Source organism: Callospermophilus lateralis, chromosome 4, assembly GCF_048772815.1.
Source record: "Callospermophilus lateralis isolate mCalLat2 chromosome 4, mCalLat2.hap1, whole genome shotgun sequence".
Classification (NCBI taxonomy): Eukaryota; Metazoa; Chordata; class Mammalia; order Rodentia; family Sciuridae; genus Callospermophilus; species Callospermophilus lateralis.
Window position 1 is genome coordinate 84695249 of NC_135308.1, and position 11088 is coordinate 84706336.

The window sequence follows — 11088 nt, forward strand, 5'->3', positions numbered from 1 at the left end:
TGCATTTAATCCTAAACATACTTGTAGAAACAGAATATATTTTTGCTAAGTCAGGTACGCCTAACTTACCCATCTTATATGTAAAAACTATCCTGACTAAAGTACTCCATGTGTTATAAAAAGATTTTTAAAAAACGTATAGAGACAGAAAGAGTGGGAAGTATTTTAATACTCTTGGAGGATTGTATTTTCCATGAAAATATCTCCATTCTATAAAACAAACCAAAAAGAAAAAGTCACAACACTAAAATAATTATCCTGAATATATAAATCCTATTCACTGAAAATGGATGCATATTATAAATATAGATAAATTTACAAGTGAAAAAATTCTATGTATAAATTAAATATTATTAACAGAAACTATTGCAGGGTAGTTGTCATTCAGGAAGTCTGATGTGAACCCAATAGTTTTTTCCCAGAATGAGTAGCACTCCTCTGAAGTATTACACAAAACAAAATCATTACTCCTGATTTGTACTGCTCCACAAATAGCACATAGTCTGAAATATGTGAAATAGAATTCAATAATGCTTTCCTTCATCAAGGGAAAAATGGACTTAAAATTACAAATTTTTACAAAATTATAAATAAGGCAAGATACTTTGTGAGGAAAATAACAGAGTATTTTTTAACAGATCATAGCATCCAACACACTGATAAGTCAAAATATTTCATAATACTAAGATCAACTGAGACATTTAAATGTGATAAAAATTATGACTACAATAGAATATTGAAAAAGCTCAAATGAGGCCTATAGAGAAAAAGTTTATTTATATGGAATTTCATTCCACATAAAAGCTTAAGTTTTTAGGATCTAAAACAATAAAAGTGATGTTTCCAATAATAATAATGGCCTACTTTCCAGAGAAAATGTTTCTAAATACCTAATATCAGAAAGATGACGTTGAAAGAAAAATGGATGAATACTTCATTCAATATTAAAGAAGAAATGGTGCTGTGAATTTCCAGAAGAAACAATATTAACATCATATTCATATTTACATTTAAGGGTATAAATGTGCACTAATATAAATTTAACCTTACATAAAAATTGAGAAGCACCAGGTTTGATCAGTGTAAAATAAAGTTATAGCTAGATTTATGCTCTATGTAGCAATTTTATTTTAATTTTCTCTTTTAGAGTTGTTATATTATTATATTAAAGCATATAAAATTTGTTCTCAGCAGAGCAAGCTTCAAATCATTTTAGTTAATTGGCAACTATGGTGGAACATGAAGCATCACTCTTTCCCAGTAGTTTCATTTTAAACAAATCATGCTCACATATAAAAATAGCAAATTGCATTAAATTTTATATAAGACATTTTACAGCTTCTCATATAGGAATAGCTATAAGCAGCTTTCATGGCATATACCAGAGCAAACAGCTTTGAATAAACTCTCTGGCAAGATATCATTCATAGGGATATAAGATACAGCCTCTATCAACTTAATGCTTCAAATATACCACAAAAAGTTGCAGGCTTAAACAAAAAAATGAGCAAAAATTGTCCCAAACCTTGAGTGGGAAGTTCTGATATCCTTTATTGGCTCCAGATTGAAAAATAAGGTATCTGGGTATTTCTCCTAATTCCGTCTGGTTAATGCTTGCCACAAAGTCTTAATTCTAAAACTCCCGACTATTTATTCATATTCTCTAAAACAAAATAGTTAGCAGTGACTGGAGTCTCAAACATAATTACTAAATTTTGCTAATTTTACTTAATATGTTCATCTACTTTATATACTATCAGTTTTAGGCTCCAATTAAAGTTACTAAGATTCTAAGATGCTTTGATTTAATTTGTCATAAAGTCACCTTTAAAAATAAAATAGATATAAATGTGGGGGACACATTTATAACAGATATGTTTCTGAGTCTTGACATATAAAATGTTATCTGGCAGATTGACTTCATAGTTTTGGTCAGAAAGCATATTAATAGAGGAAGTTCTTAACTCAATTCTTCTCTTTCTCTATCTGATGAGTTTTAAAAGAAGGAAAACGGTCCTGCAAATGAGTAAATTTTGTCTTAAATATGGTATACAAGACCAGTTATGGAAATTGAACAAGTCACATTGTGCATAAACTATAGAATATTTTTCTTTCTTTTCCAATTGTAGCTAATTATTCCACAAAGGAAAACAAAGTTGAAATGATCAAATTTACCACAACAATGGTTTCTATAATGCTTAAGATAATATCTTACTTTTAAATTCTTATATTTTTACATTATTTAATATCTCAAATTATTATACAAGAGCTTTTCTAAACCTGTCATTATTGCCACTATATGCAAAATAAAACACAGGTCTTCAAGATTCATTGCTCAAAATTACATTTTTTTTTAAATTAGGAAGTTTATTAAGAGTTAAATGCCTCTGGGAAAAATTATTTACTTTTCTCTAGATATAAAAAATTATCTAGCCCACAAAAATGCCAATTATGAGGTAATTTCTATTTATCATTTTCCATATTCTTACTTAAGTGCCTAGTAATGCAGACTGAGAAACACATTTCTGCAAGTTCTTCTTGATCTGTTTGGTGCCTCAAAGAAATATCCTTAGGCCAAAACCAAAGCAAAACAAGGCAATTTTTAATAGAAATGGTTAAACATTGTGTGTGCAAAATACAAAAAGAAAATAAGATGACACAGAGGGAAACAAGAGAAATTATTTTTGCAGTTCAGAAAAATAGAAACAGAATACTACCTATTCATTCACTGATCATATCACGGATTTTATAAAATTAAATAAACTATTCGTTGTCACAAAGTTTTAAAATTCTGATTACACATTGCTTTATTCATATTTTCTAAAACAAATAAGTTTGATAGTTAAGAGTGACTACAGCCCTTATAACATCCCTAATTTCATATATTGTTTAAAATTATTCCTCTCACAAGAAACATTTTTGAATGACTATACATTATCAAAGAAATTGATTTGTCCATAAATTTGATGTGTTTGTTGATTTAACACATATAATCAGACAATTTTCATTTGTCATTCAGAGGCATATGTGCTGAACATCTATATAACTTCAACAGCATACATGCTTTCCTCACAAAGCTAAATACCACATCTGTGGCATAATCTGTAACATATCACACAGGGTTTTATACATGCACCAATTCTCAAGCTCACTTCTACGATCTGTAAGTGTTGATGAAGTTGCCAAAGAAATCACATTGTATATAGCAAGTCTTCCGTTTAACTAAGGGAAAGCTTGCTGTTAGCAACTTAGTTTGAAATGTTAACAACTTAACATAACAACTTGTCATTAACGTGGTAATGACCAATTTAAAAGGAAATTGTACTCTGAGAAATGAAAATATTGGCCATCAGAATGAGAGTTTGTATTTGACAGAGGATAAAATGTTTATAAGTTAATAGCATTAAAAGTTGGAGCCCATTAGGGATTGGGGTCATGGCTCAGTGGTAGAGAACTCGCCTAGCACGTGGGAGGCTCTGGGTTTGATCCTCAGCACCACATAAAAATAAATAAACAAAATAAAGATATTGTGTCCAAGTACAACTAAAAAATAAATATAAAAAAAGTTGAAGCATATCAGAAATTAACCAAAAGTTATACCATAAAAATCAACATAACATTTTTTAGAGATAGATAAGGATTTCTGATATGAATAGTATTTGCATAAATTCCCTTCAACAAAACACTTAAGTCATCAAAGACCAGCTTAACATCCTAATTTTTACTGCCATAAGGAAGAATAAAGCAAAACAAATCTAAGGTTACTTTCTCTGCTTGCTATTATATCAACAACCATACAAGTTGTTTCACTCACAATGCAAACATTTCACTGGCAAGTTATTGTTTTTTTAAAAAAAAAATTCAGATATTTCAAGCAACTTTCTTTAAGATTTCCTCAATTTTTGACTTTTTAAAAAGTATTAAAACACTTTAATCTTATGTAAACTGTATAAACCCCTTGTTTGGAATTGCAACATAAATCCACTCGAGATACTGAAATTGTAAGCAAATGTAAAAGTCAAAAGAAGTCAAAAAGCTGTGAATGTTGGTTAGTACAGATAAAGCAAAACTGGAAAGCAGTGTTAAATCATGAAAAGCAAATACAAATGCTTTGTGTTGAAACAAGGCTCTAATTCGCAATGAGGAGAGGAGAAATTTTTATTTCAAAGAGAAAGTTCAAAGACTGGAGAGTTCTAAAAGAATTCACGTTATAAGTTAACTGATTAGTTGTGCCACCATAATGAGGGAAATCCTGGCTGGGGGGAGTCACTTCCCATTGTTGGCACCTTGCAAGATTTTGTGCACTTGGAACACAGGGGAGTAGGAACAAGTGGCCATAATTAGTCAGAAGGCTGTCAGGTGAGGCAGTGCTGAGAGAGGGGAAGAATAGAATCTGATAAACAGCACTGGATTCACCCTCTTGTAACTACCATTAATCAAAAGATGTATTTTTATATAGAGAGATTGAATCTGACTTTAAATAACTGAATTATAGACTAAGAAGGATCTGATTCCCTAGAAAATACCTCCCAGAATGACCAAGATGGTTAAGGAGTTGCTGCTGATTGATAAATTTTGTGTCATAAGAGAAAAAATTCAAAATAAATAGCTTAATGTCAGACTAGAAAAATGATTAATCTTATCAAATGTGAAAACCCAAATGATGCCATATATCATTTCTCTAATTTGATAGATCCTACTTTATTAATATAAGTAATTTGCAGCTGAATCAAGTCACAAAGTTCCTTGAAAAGCAAAATAATGTTTCTTCAGTGGAATTTCTGTGTTGAGTACTCAACCCTGGGAAACAAGTTCAGCCGACTCCACGGCCTTCTAGGCAGGAACACCTGCTTTGTCTTCAAATTTCCCAGATATGCACAGTTTGGAGTGTACCTATCATTTCCCCATAATGATGGTCTTTATTTTGTATTCTCCATAAAGACACTGGCAAGTCTGAGGCTGTTCAATGCTCAGTGACATCTTTTTGATGACCATTTTGAATGTCCTGGGGGGGGGGGGGGTGGAATGTATTCACACTTGGGGAAGTTTTCAAACCATATAATAAATACACCAATAAAAAGCACTGACTTCCTCTGACAAATATGAAACAAAAAGCAGAGCCAGTCCCACTCAAGTTGAACTTTTCAAAAACAAAGTTAAAATGTTGAGCTAACCCATTTCTTACAACCTACTTGCTTCCTAATGTTCTAATAAATAAAATCTGCATATGTGTTTCTACAAAATACATCCTTGACATTAACTGGCAGTTTCAATATAAATAGTGAAATAACTTATTCCCCAAAATGAGTAAGCCAAATTGGAACACTGTAGATACATTTTGCTGGAGGTTCCTTAAGCAGTGATTTGTGTAACATACTGGGCAACATTATTGAAGGCTGACAGGTCAACATATTTCAGGAACATGAACTGGTAGTAAGGAAATGAAACAAACAAACAAAAAACTACACTTACAAACGTATTTTAAAAGGCATCCAGTCATCACTGGGGTGCAAGGACAATTCCTACCTCAGGTAGTCTCTGCGACAAAGGATAAGATTAGCTTTAGTGTACAGGGTGGAGCCCACCTCTCCCAATCGACAGTCGCAGCAGGCACACTTCAGGCAGTCCTCATGCCAGTATTTGTCCAGTGCCTTTAGAAGATACCGGTCCTTGATCTTTCGGTTGCAGCCAGCACAACCTTTCGGCTTGGTGTCTGGCTGAACTGAGAGCATTTGTATACCTAAAGGAAGACAAAACAAAAAGAAAGAGAGCTGAGACCATAAGACAGAATAACAAAGATGTCAAAAGACCTCAAACAAGTTAAATATTTAATACTGCCTTTTTCCTAGAAGCGTTAGATTTTCTCTTTTAGGGATGTACTGAAATCTAACTAAATTTTGGAAGTAAAATGTCTCAAACTTTATAAAATCCTTATTAAAAGATTGATGAAGTCATACATATAAAGTGGTAATAATAATGAATTCATGTTGTACATGGGAAGTTGACATTATATATGTGAAGTTAAATAACATTAAATCATTCTTCACATAGAGCTATTCCTCTAGGAGGAAAATGTGAGTAAATGGCTAACAATCTGAAAAGAAAGCTATTTAACAAACGAATCCATACACAGTCTACAGGAGTCAAAAATGAATTTTGCCTAATGGTTAAAAATTTCACTTAATATATGGTTGGTGGTGGAAGAAAAGGCACCCTGTGTGGGATTATATGAAGCTTACTTAGCAGTACAGATGTTTAGATTTAAAAGTACATAGCACAGCCACCCGAAAAGCTCACCAAACCTTTATTGCTTTTTTTTTTTTTTGCATCCACATACTTCCTTCTGTGTCCTTGATATTTCAAAGTATTCATTATGTTAAAATCACAAAATATATTTATGCTCACAATCATCGGTCAGTGCCTATATTAAGGGCATGTTACTCAAGTATATACTATTCGCTTTTATATAAAACTTAAGTATAGGATCATTTAATTTATTACTAAGCATGCACTTATTTATTTTTGTAGGTGAAAGCAGAAACAATGGAAGGAAAAGTCGAAATATATATAAATTTATACACTCATACATAAATATACATAGAAGATCTACACATACTATGTAGATATAGGGACACTTATATATTTTAAAGCTGTATCTCCATCATAAATAAGAAATCTAGCTGGGTTCTGTGTGTTTTACAACTTGGCTGAAATCTTTTCAGTGAATGAATATTCACCTTTGAGTTTCTTCTTATTTCCTAAGTGTCGAACACTCAGCCTTAAAAAAGCTGGCACAACTATTCAAAGCTTCATCTTTATCACATAACTCATTTTAAGGATGATAAAATACTGCAGACATCATCAATTCAAATTCCCTCATTTTACAAATTGTCATGCAGAGACTCAGTGATGTTAAGAGACTCCTTCAAAGTAGAATAAGAGTTAAATGTGGATTTGGGGACAAGGGGCCTTCTTACAATTCAGAGATACCTCTGCTTTACTTTGCTGTCTCTCCTAGGCATAAAGTTTCAAACTTGGATGTAGAAGAATACAAAGCAGTAAATACACATGCATTTTAAAAAGTTTCAAGGAAAGAAATGACAACCTATCATTTTCTGAATTTTCTTTTCATTTCTCCTCTACAAATTAGCAAAACCCTCATTTCCTCCAATACCTTCCAATGAAGGCGTTACTCCTATTATCCCCTTAGCCTTACTTAAAAAAAAAAAAAAAATCGATAAAAAGACATCAAGGTATCTCCATAGCTGAGTAACTTTTCTAGGTATAAATAATAAAGTGCCCATAATAACATTAAGATATTGAACTTTGTTTAGAAAATAACTTGTCTGGTGGAGTGGTAGAGTAGAGGATGGCAAGAAAGAAAGCAGGATGGCTGCTCTTTCTGCATGATATGCATAGCTGGGGTTGTCCAAGCTGCAGACTAGCAGCTGGATTTGTACAGAAGAGCAGGTGGTATCCCTATAGCCTGCTTTCTGTTCTTTTTCTTTGAAGGAGCTAGGGCCCAAGTGTAGATTAATCATAACCCTTGATAGCTCTGCTAAATCTCACTCTCTAGAACTTCTAACAAATGAAGTTTCTTTGATCAGAACTAGTTATCCTCTTCTAGCAAGGTTCCACAAGGAATGAATCCCATTAATTACAGTGCAAGTGCCTTTTAGCCACATACCTAAGGGGAGGGGGAAATTTTGATTTACCAAATGACATTTTGAATTTTGTTACTAAAAACATCCAGAAATATATCCAGAGGAGTCATTCTAATTATCTAACTTAGAAGGCTATTATTTTTTAAATTACAAGGCTAAAAGGAAAAAAAAATCTTTCCTATGGTAGCTAAGCTATGTTATTTCCCATAGCTGTGTTATTATCATCAAGTGTAGATGGTCAGTTATCTTTATTCAAAATGCTTTGCAACTAAGACAGGGGGTACCAACATTTGGCACAAGCAACACTACCCTGCTTGTCTTTACAAAATGTTTTTGTTGTGTTGACATTTTAATTTAGCACTCAGAGGCCAATTAATATTTGAAACTCTTACATTCTATCTGGCCTTGGGCATAAAGGAAGTTTGATAATTTGCACTCCATCCCCTATCTTCTTTTAGGGAACATTATCACATTTCTCTAGAAAACAGAATCTTTTCGATTCCATGCAAGTTAACAATTGTAGAAAAGGAACTATTTTGTAGTCACCACGTTGCCATGTACCTAAAAAGCATAAAGCAGTCAGTGGCCTCTCCTCATCATCCAGAAGAAAACGTCTGGGTAGAGTTCTGTGTTCGCAGCTGAGAAACATTTCACAAGTTGCTCATAGCACATCAGGACTCATAACTAGTTTTAGATTGGCATGTAAATTGTTCTGAGGGAAATTCTTATTGCCTCTGAGACCCTGCCATTCTGAGTTATTTGACAGTTTAAGGGAAATCATAATTAAAAAAAGACATAAATAATAGCCTGTGCAGTGTGGTGTGCAGAAATAAGTAGAACCATTTCATTTAAACTCTGGTGAGCTTTTAATTGCCTGGATTGCATTGTGAGGCGGCCTAACGGTTGATTGCCTCCATTATGTTCCCTTGTTCTGTGCCATTCATCCGCACAGTCTCAGCTTCAGTAGTTAACACAACAAAGTAACCACAACTCCACAACACACAGGGGTTTAAAAAATAATAATAATAACAATAATAAAAGATTTGCAGTACTTAGACACAGTCTTTTATATTTTTGGACTAACTGCATAGAGTGAATAGAAAACATTTTGTCCCTGTCGGAAGATTCACAGAGGACAATTTTGGAAAAGACACAGGAAGAGGGGATATATAAAAGGGGTTGGAAGAGATGAGGTGCCTCCAAAAGATGCTAAAATGGGAATGCAGGTTCTGCAGCTGGGAGCAGTGGCACAGATTAAAAGAATTTGGCCAACATGGCCATTCGATTGCCAAGAGGTACCAAACAAAAGATTTTCTCTCTTCCTGCCCATCTTCATCCTCTCCCCCACCCCCCCACCCCTGATTGGAAAACTGGATTGGGCCTAAAAGCTTGTTTCTCTCTGTTCACTGGCCCAGAGCATCCCTACAGGCTGCAGCCCCCTAAGGGACAACAATGCAAATAGATGTCCCCAGATCTCTGGCACTGGAGCTGCTTAACTCTGTTCTGCCCCTTCAACTCCCAACCCCCCTCCCTATCCTTCCACCCCCCCCCCTCCCCTTTTTGAGCAATGGAGCTGGGAACCAATTTGATTCCCTTTTTCTCCAATGCAGCTGCAAGGCTCAGAGATACTGACATTTTTCCACTCTTATCAGTTTAATTACAGTTACCATGGCAGCAAAGTGCTAGTGCTTGGCAAAGGCCAACAAGAGATTTGCAAGACTGAGTTCAATTTTGATGCAGCTCACATGCAAAATAAAAAAAAAAAAATAAGAAACATACATACACTCTAACAAAGAATCCCTTACGGAGTTTATGCTCCAGCCTTTTGTGGTTGTGTCTTTGCAGCCACACAGGGATGGTTTGCAAAGAATGTAGCAGTATTTGTTGCACCTAGCAAGATTAATTGGTTTAAGCAGCAGTCTCTCAAAGCAGTTACAACAATAATATTTCGGATCTTTCAGAAAGGCACAAAAGCAGCGGAAGAGCAGGAAGGCTTTTGAGCAGCCAAGAGTGCAGAGCGCCGGCAAAGTGCATCTATGATAGATCGTAACCTTACCAAAACTTTTCTCCTTTTTCTGCATGAGTTGAGTTAGGCGTGCCTGAGTTGCAGCAGTTTCGCATTGAGCACCAAGCCCAAAGGTAGAAGTAGAAGGGATTCTCCTTGATTTGGCTCAAGTGTGGACCTGGTGCGCAGCCTGCACCGACCAGGACTCACTATTGTGAAGCCACTTTGGGAGCGGGTCGGAGTGGAGGAAGGGGTGGGGGAAGGGATGAGGGCGGCCAGACAAGACACGGTGCACACACGGAGCCCCTCGTAGTGTGGCTGTGTGCAAAATGATGGCGAATGACAAAGCCACATGCTTCCCTAACTCTGCCCATAATCCTAAAATCCCAGCGGCCCTTTTTAGCTTCCTGGTAACAAATGGATTTGATTAAACTGTCACATGCAGCGTTAGCATAGCATTTCATGTTCAATATGAAAAAGATCATAAATCTGACTTGTATTTCATAACAGCAATCTGAGTAGCCCCTGTAAAAAATGTGCTGCATCAGTTTGAATCTCCACCTATTAGGACATAAGCACCTCTTTCCACGGAACCTCTCCCCTCTGGCCACTTCTCGCCTAATCCCCCTCTCCCCGCCCCCTACAACATAGTCACTTTTTCATCCCCAAGGAACAATATTTTGTTATTATGGCTGTATGGGGAGAAGCAGAAGTGTCAACAACAACGAAGAGGTTGTAATTTCAACTCTTTTTTTTTCTTTTTGTGGGGGGTGGTTCATATAAATTTCAGCAAGTAGAAGAAGGGGTCCCAGTACACACCTAGGATTGAAGCCCCTTCCTAAGAGCTTCGAGCAAACATTTTCCAATTGCAAACTCTCCCCGTCCCTCTCTCCCAGGGAGTCAGGGGTGTGGAAATGCTGCAGTTCATGGTGAACTTTGACTATTATCCACTCGAGTCGTACTTGAGACGTTCTGCGCCGCAGCCGCGCTCTCCCTCCTTCCATCAACATCTTCCGCCTGCATCTATTTCATGTCTCATCATAAAAATAATGAAGCCTCACATGATTTAAACAAAACCGTCTCAGTAGAGCTGCAGCCCGAGTGAAAGTTGCAGTGCGGAGCTGGGTTGCAGCTCCAGTTTATGCCTCATTAGGAGAGGCTGGGAAAGAAAAAAAAAAAAAAAAAATACCCACATCCGCACACGCACGCGCGCACCCGCAGACACACACACCACAAATAAGCCGACGCGTGTGTACACAGTTGCTGCACTTACCTTCTCAATTAAGCGATACAGGGGGAGGCCGTTCAGTAAGCACAGTGGCTGCTTTGTAGCGCTTCTCCTTGGGAAAGGTCAAAAAGAAGCATTGTTTGAAAAAAAAAAAAAGAGGGGGGAGGGAATCTCTATTTTTTAAGTTTAAA

The 11088-nt window shown here is 35.7% G+C and overlaps 1 protein-coding gene across 1 annotated transcript in view; it reads right to left on the reverse strand.

Annotated features, from left to right (window-relative positions):
• Lmo3 (LIM domain only 3) overlaps positions 1-10679 on the reverse strand; it is a 51166-nt gene extending 40487 nt beyond the window's left edge. Inside the window, 3 exon segments of the mRNA XM_076852707.1 lie at positions 5527-5740; positions 10632-10656; positions 10659-10679. Of these exon segments, the coding sequence (XP_076708822.1) occupies positions 5527-5740; positions 10632-10656; positions 10659-10679 (260 nt within the window).
• Between the last annotated feature and the right edge of the window lie 409 nt (positions 10680-11088).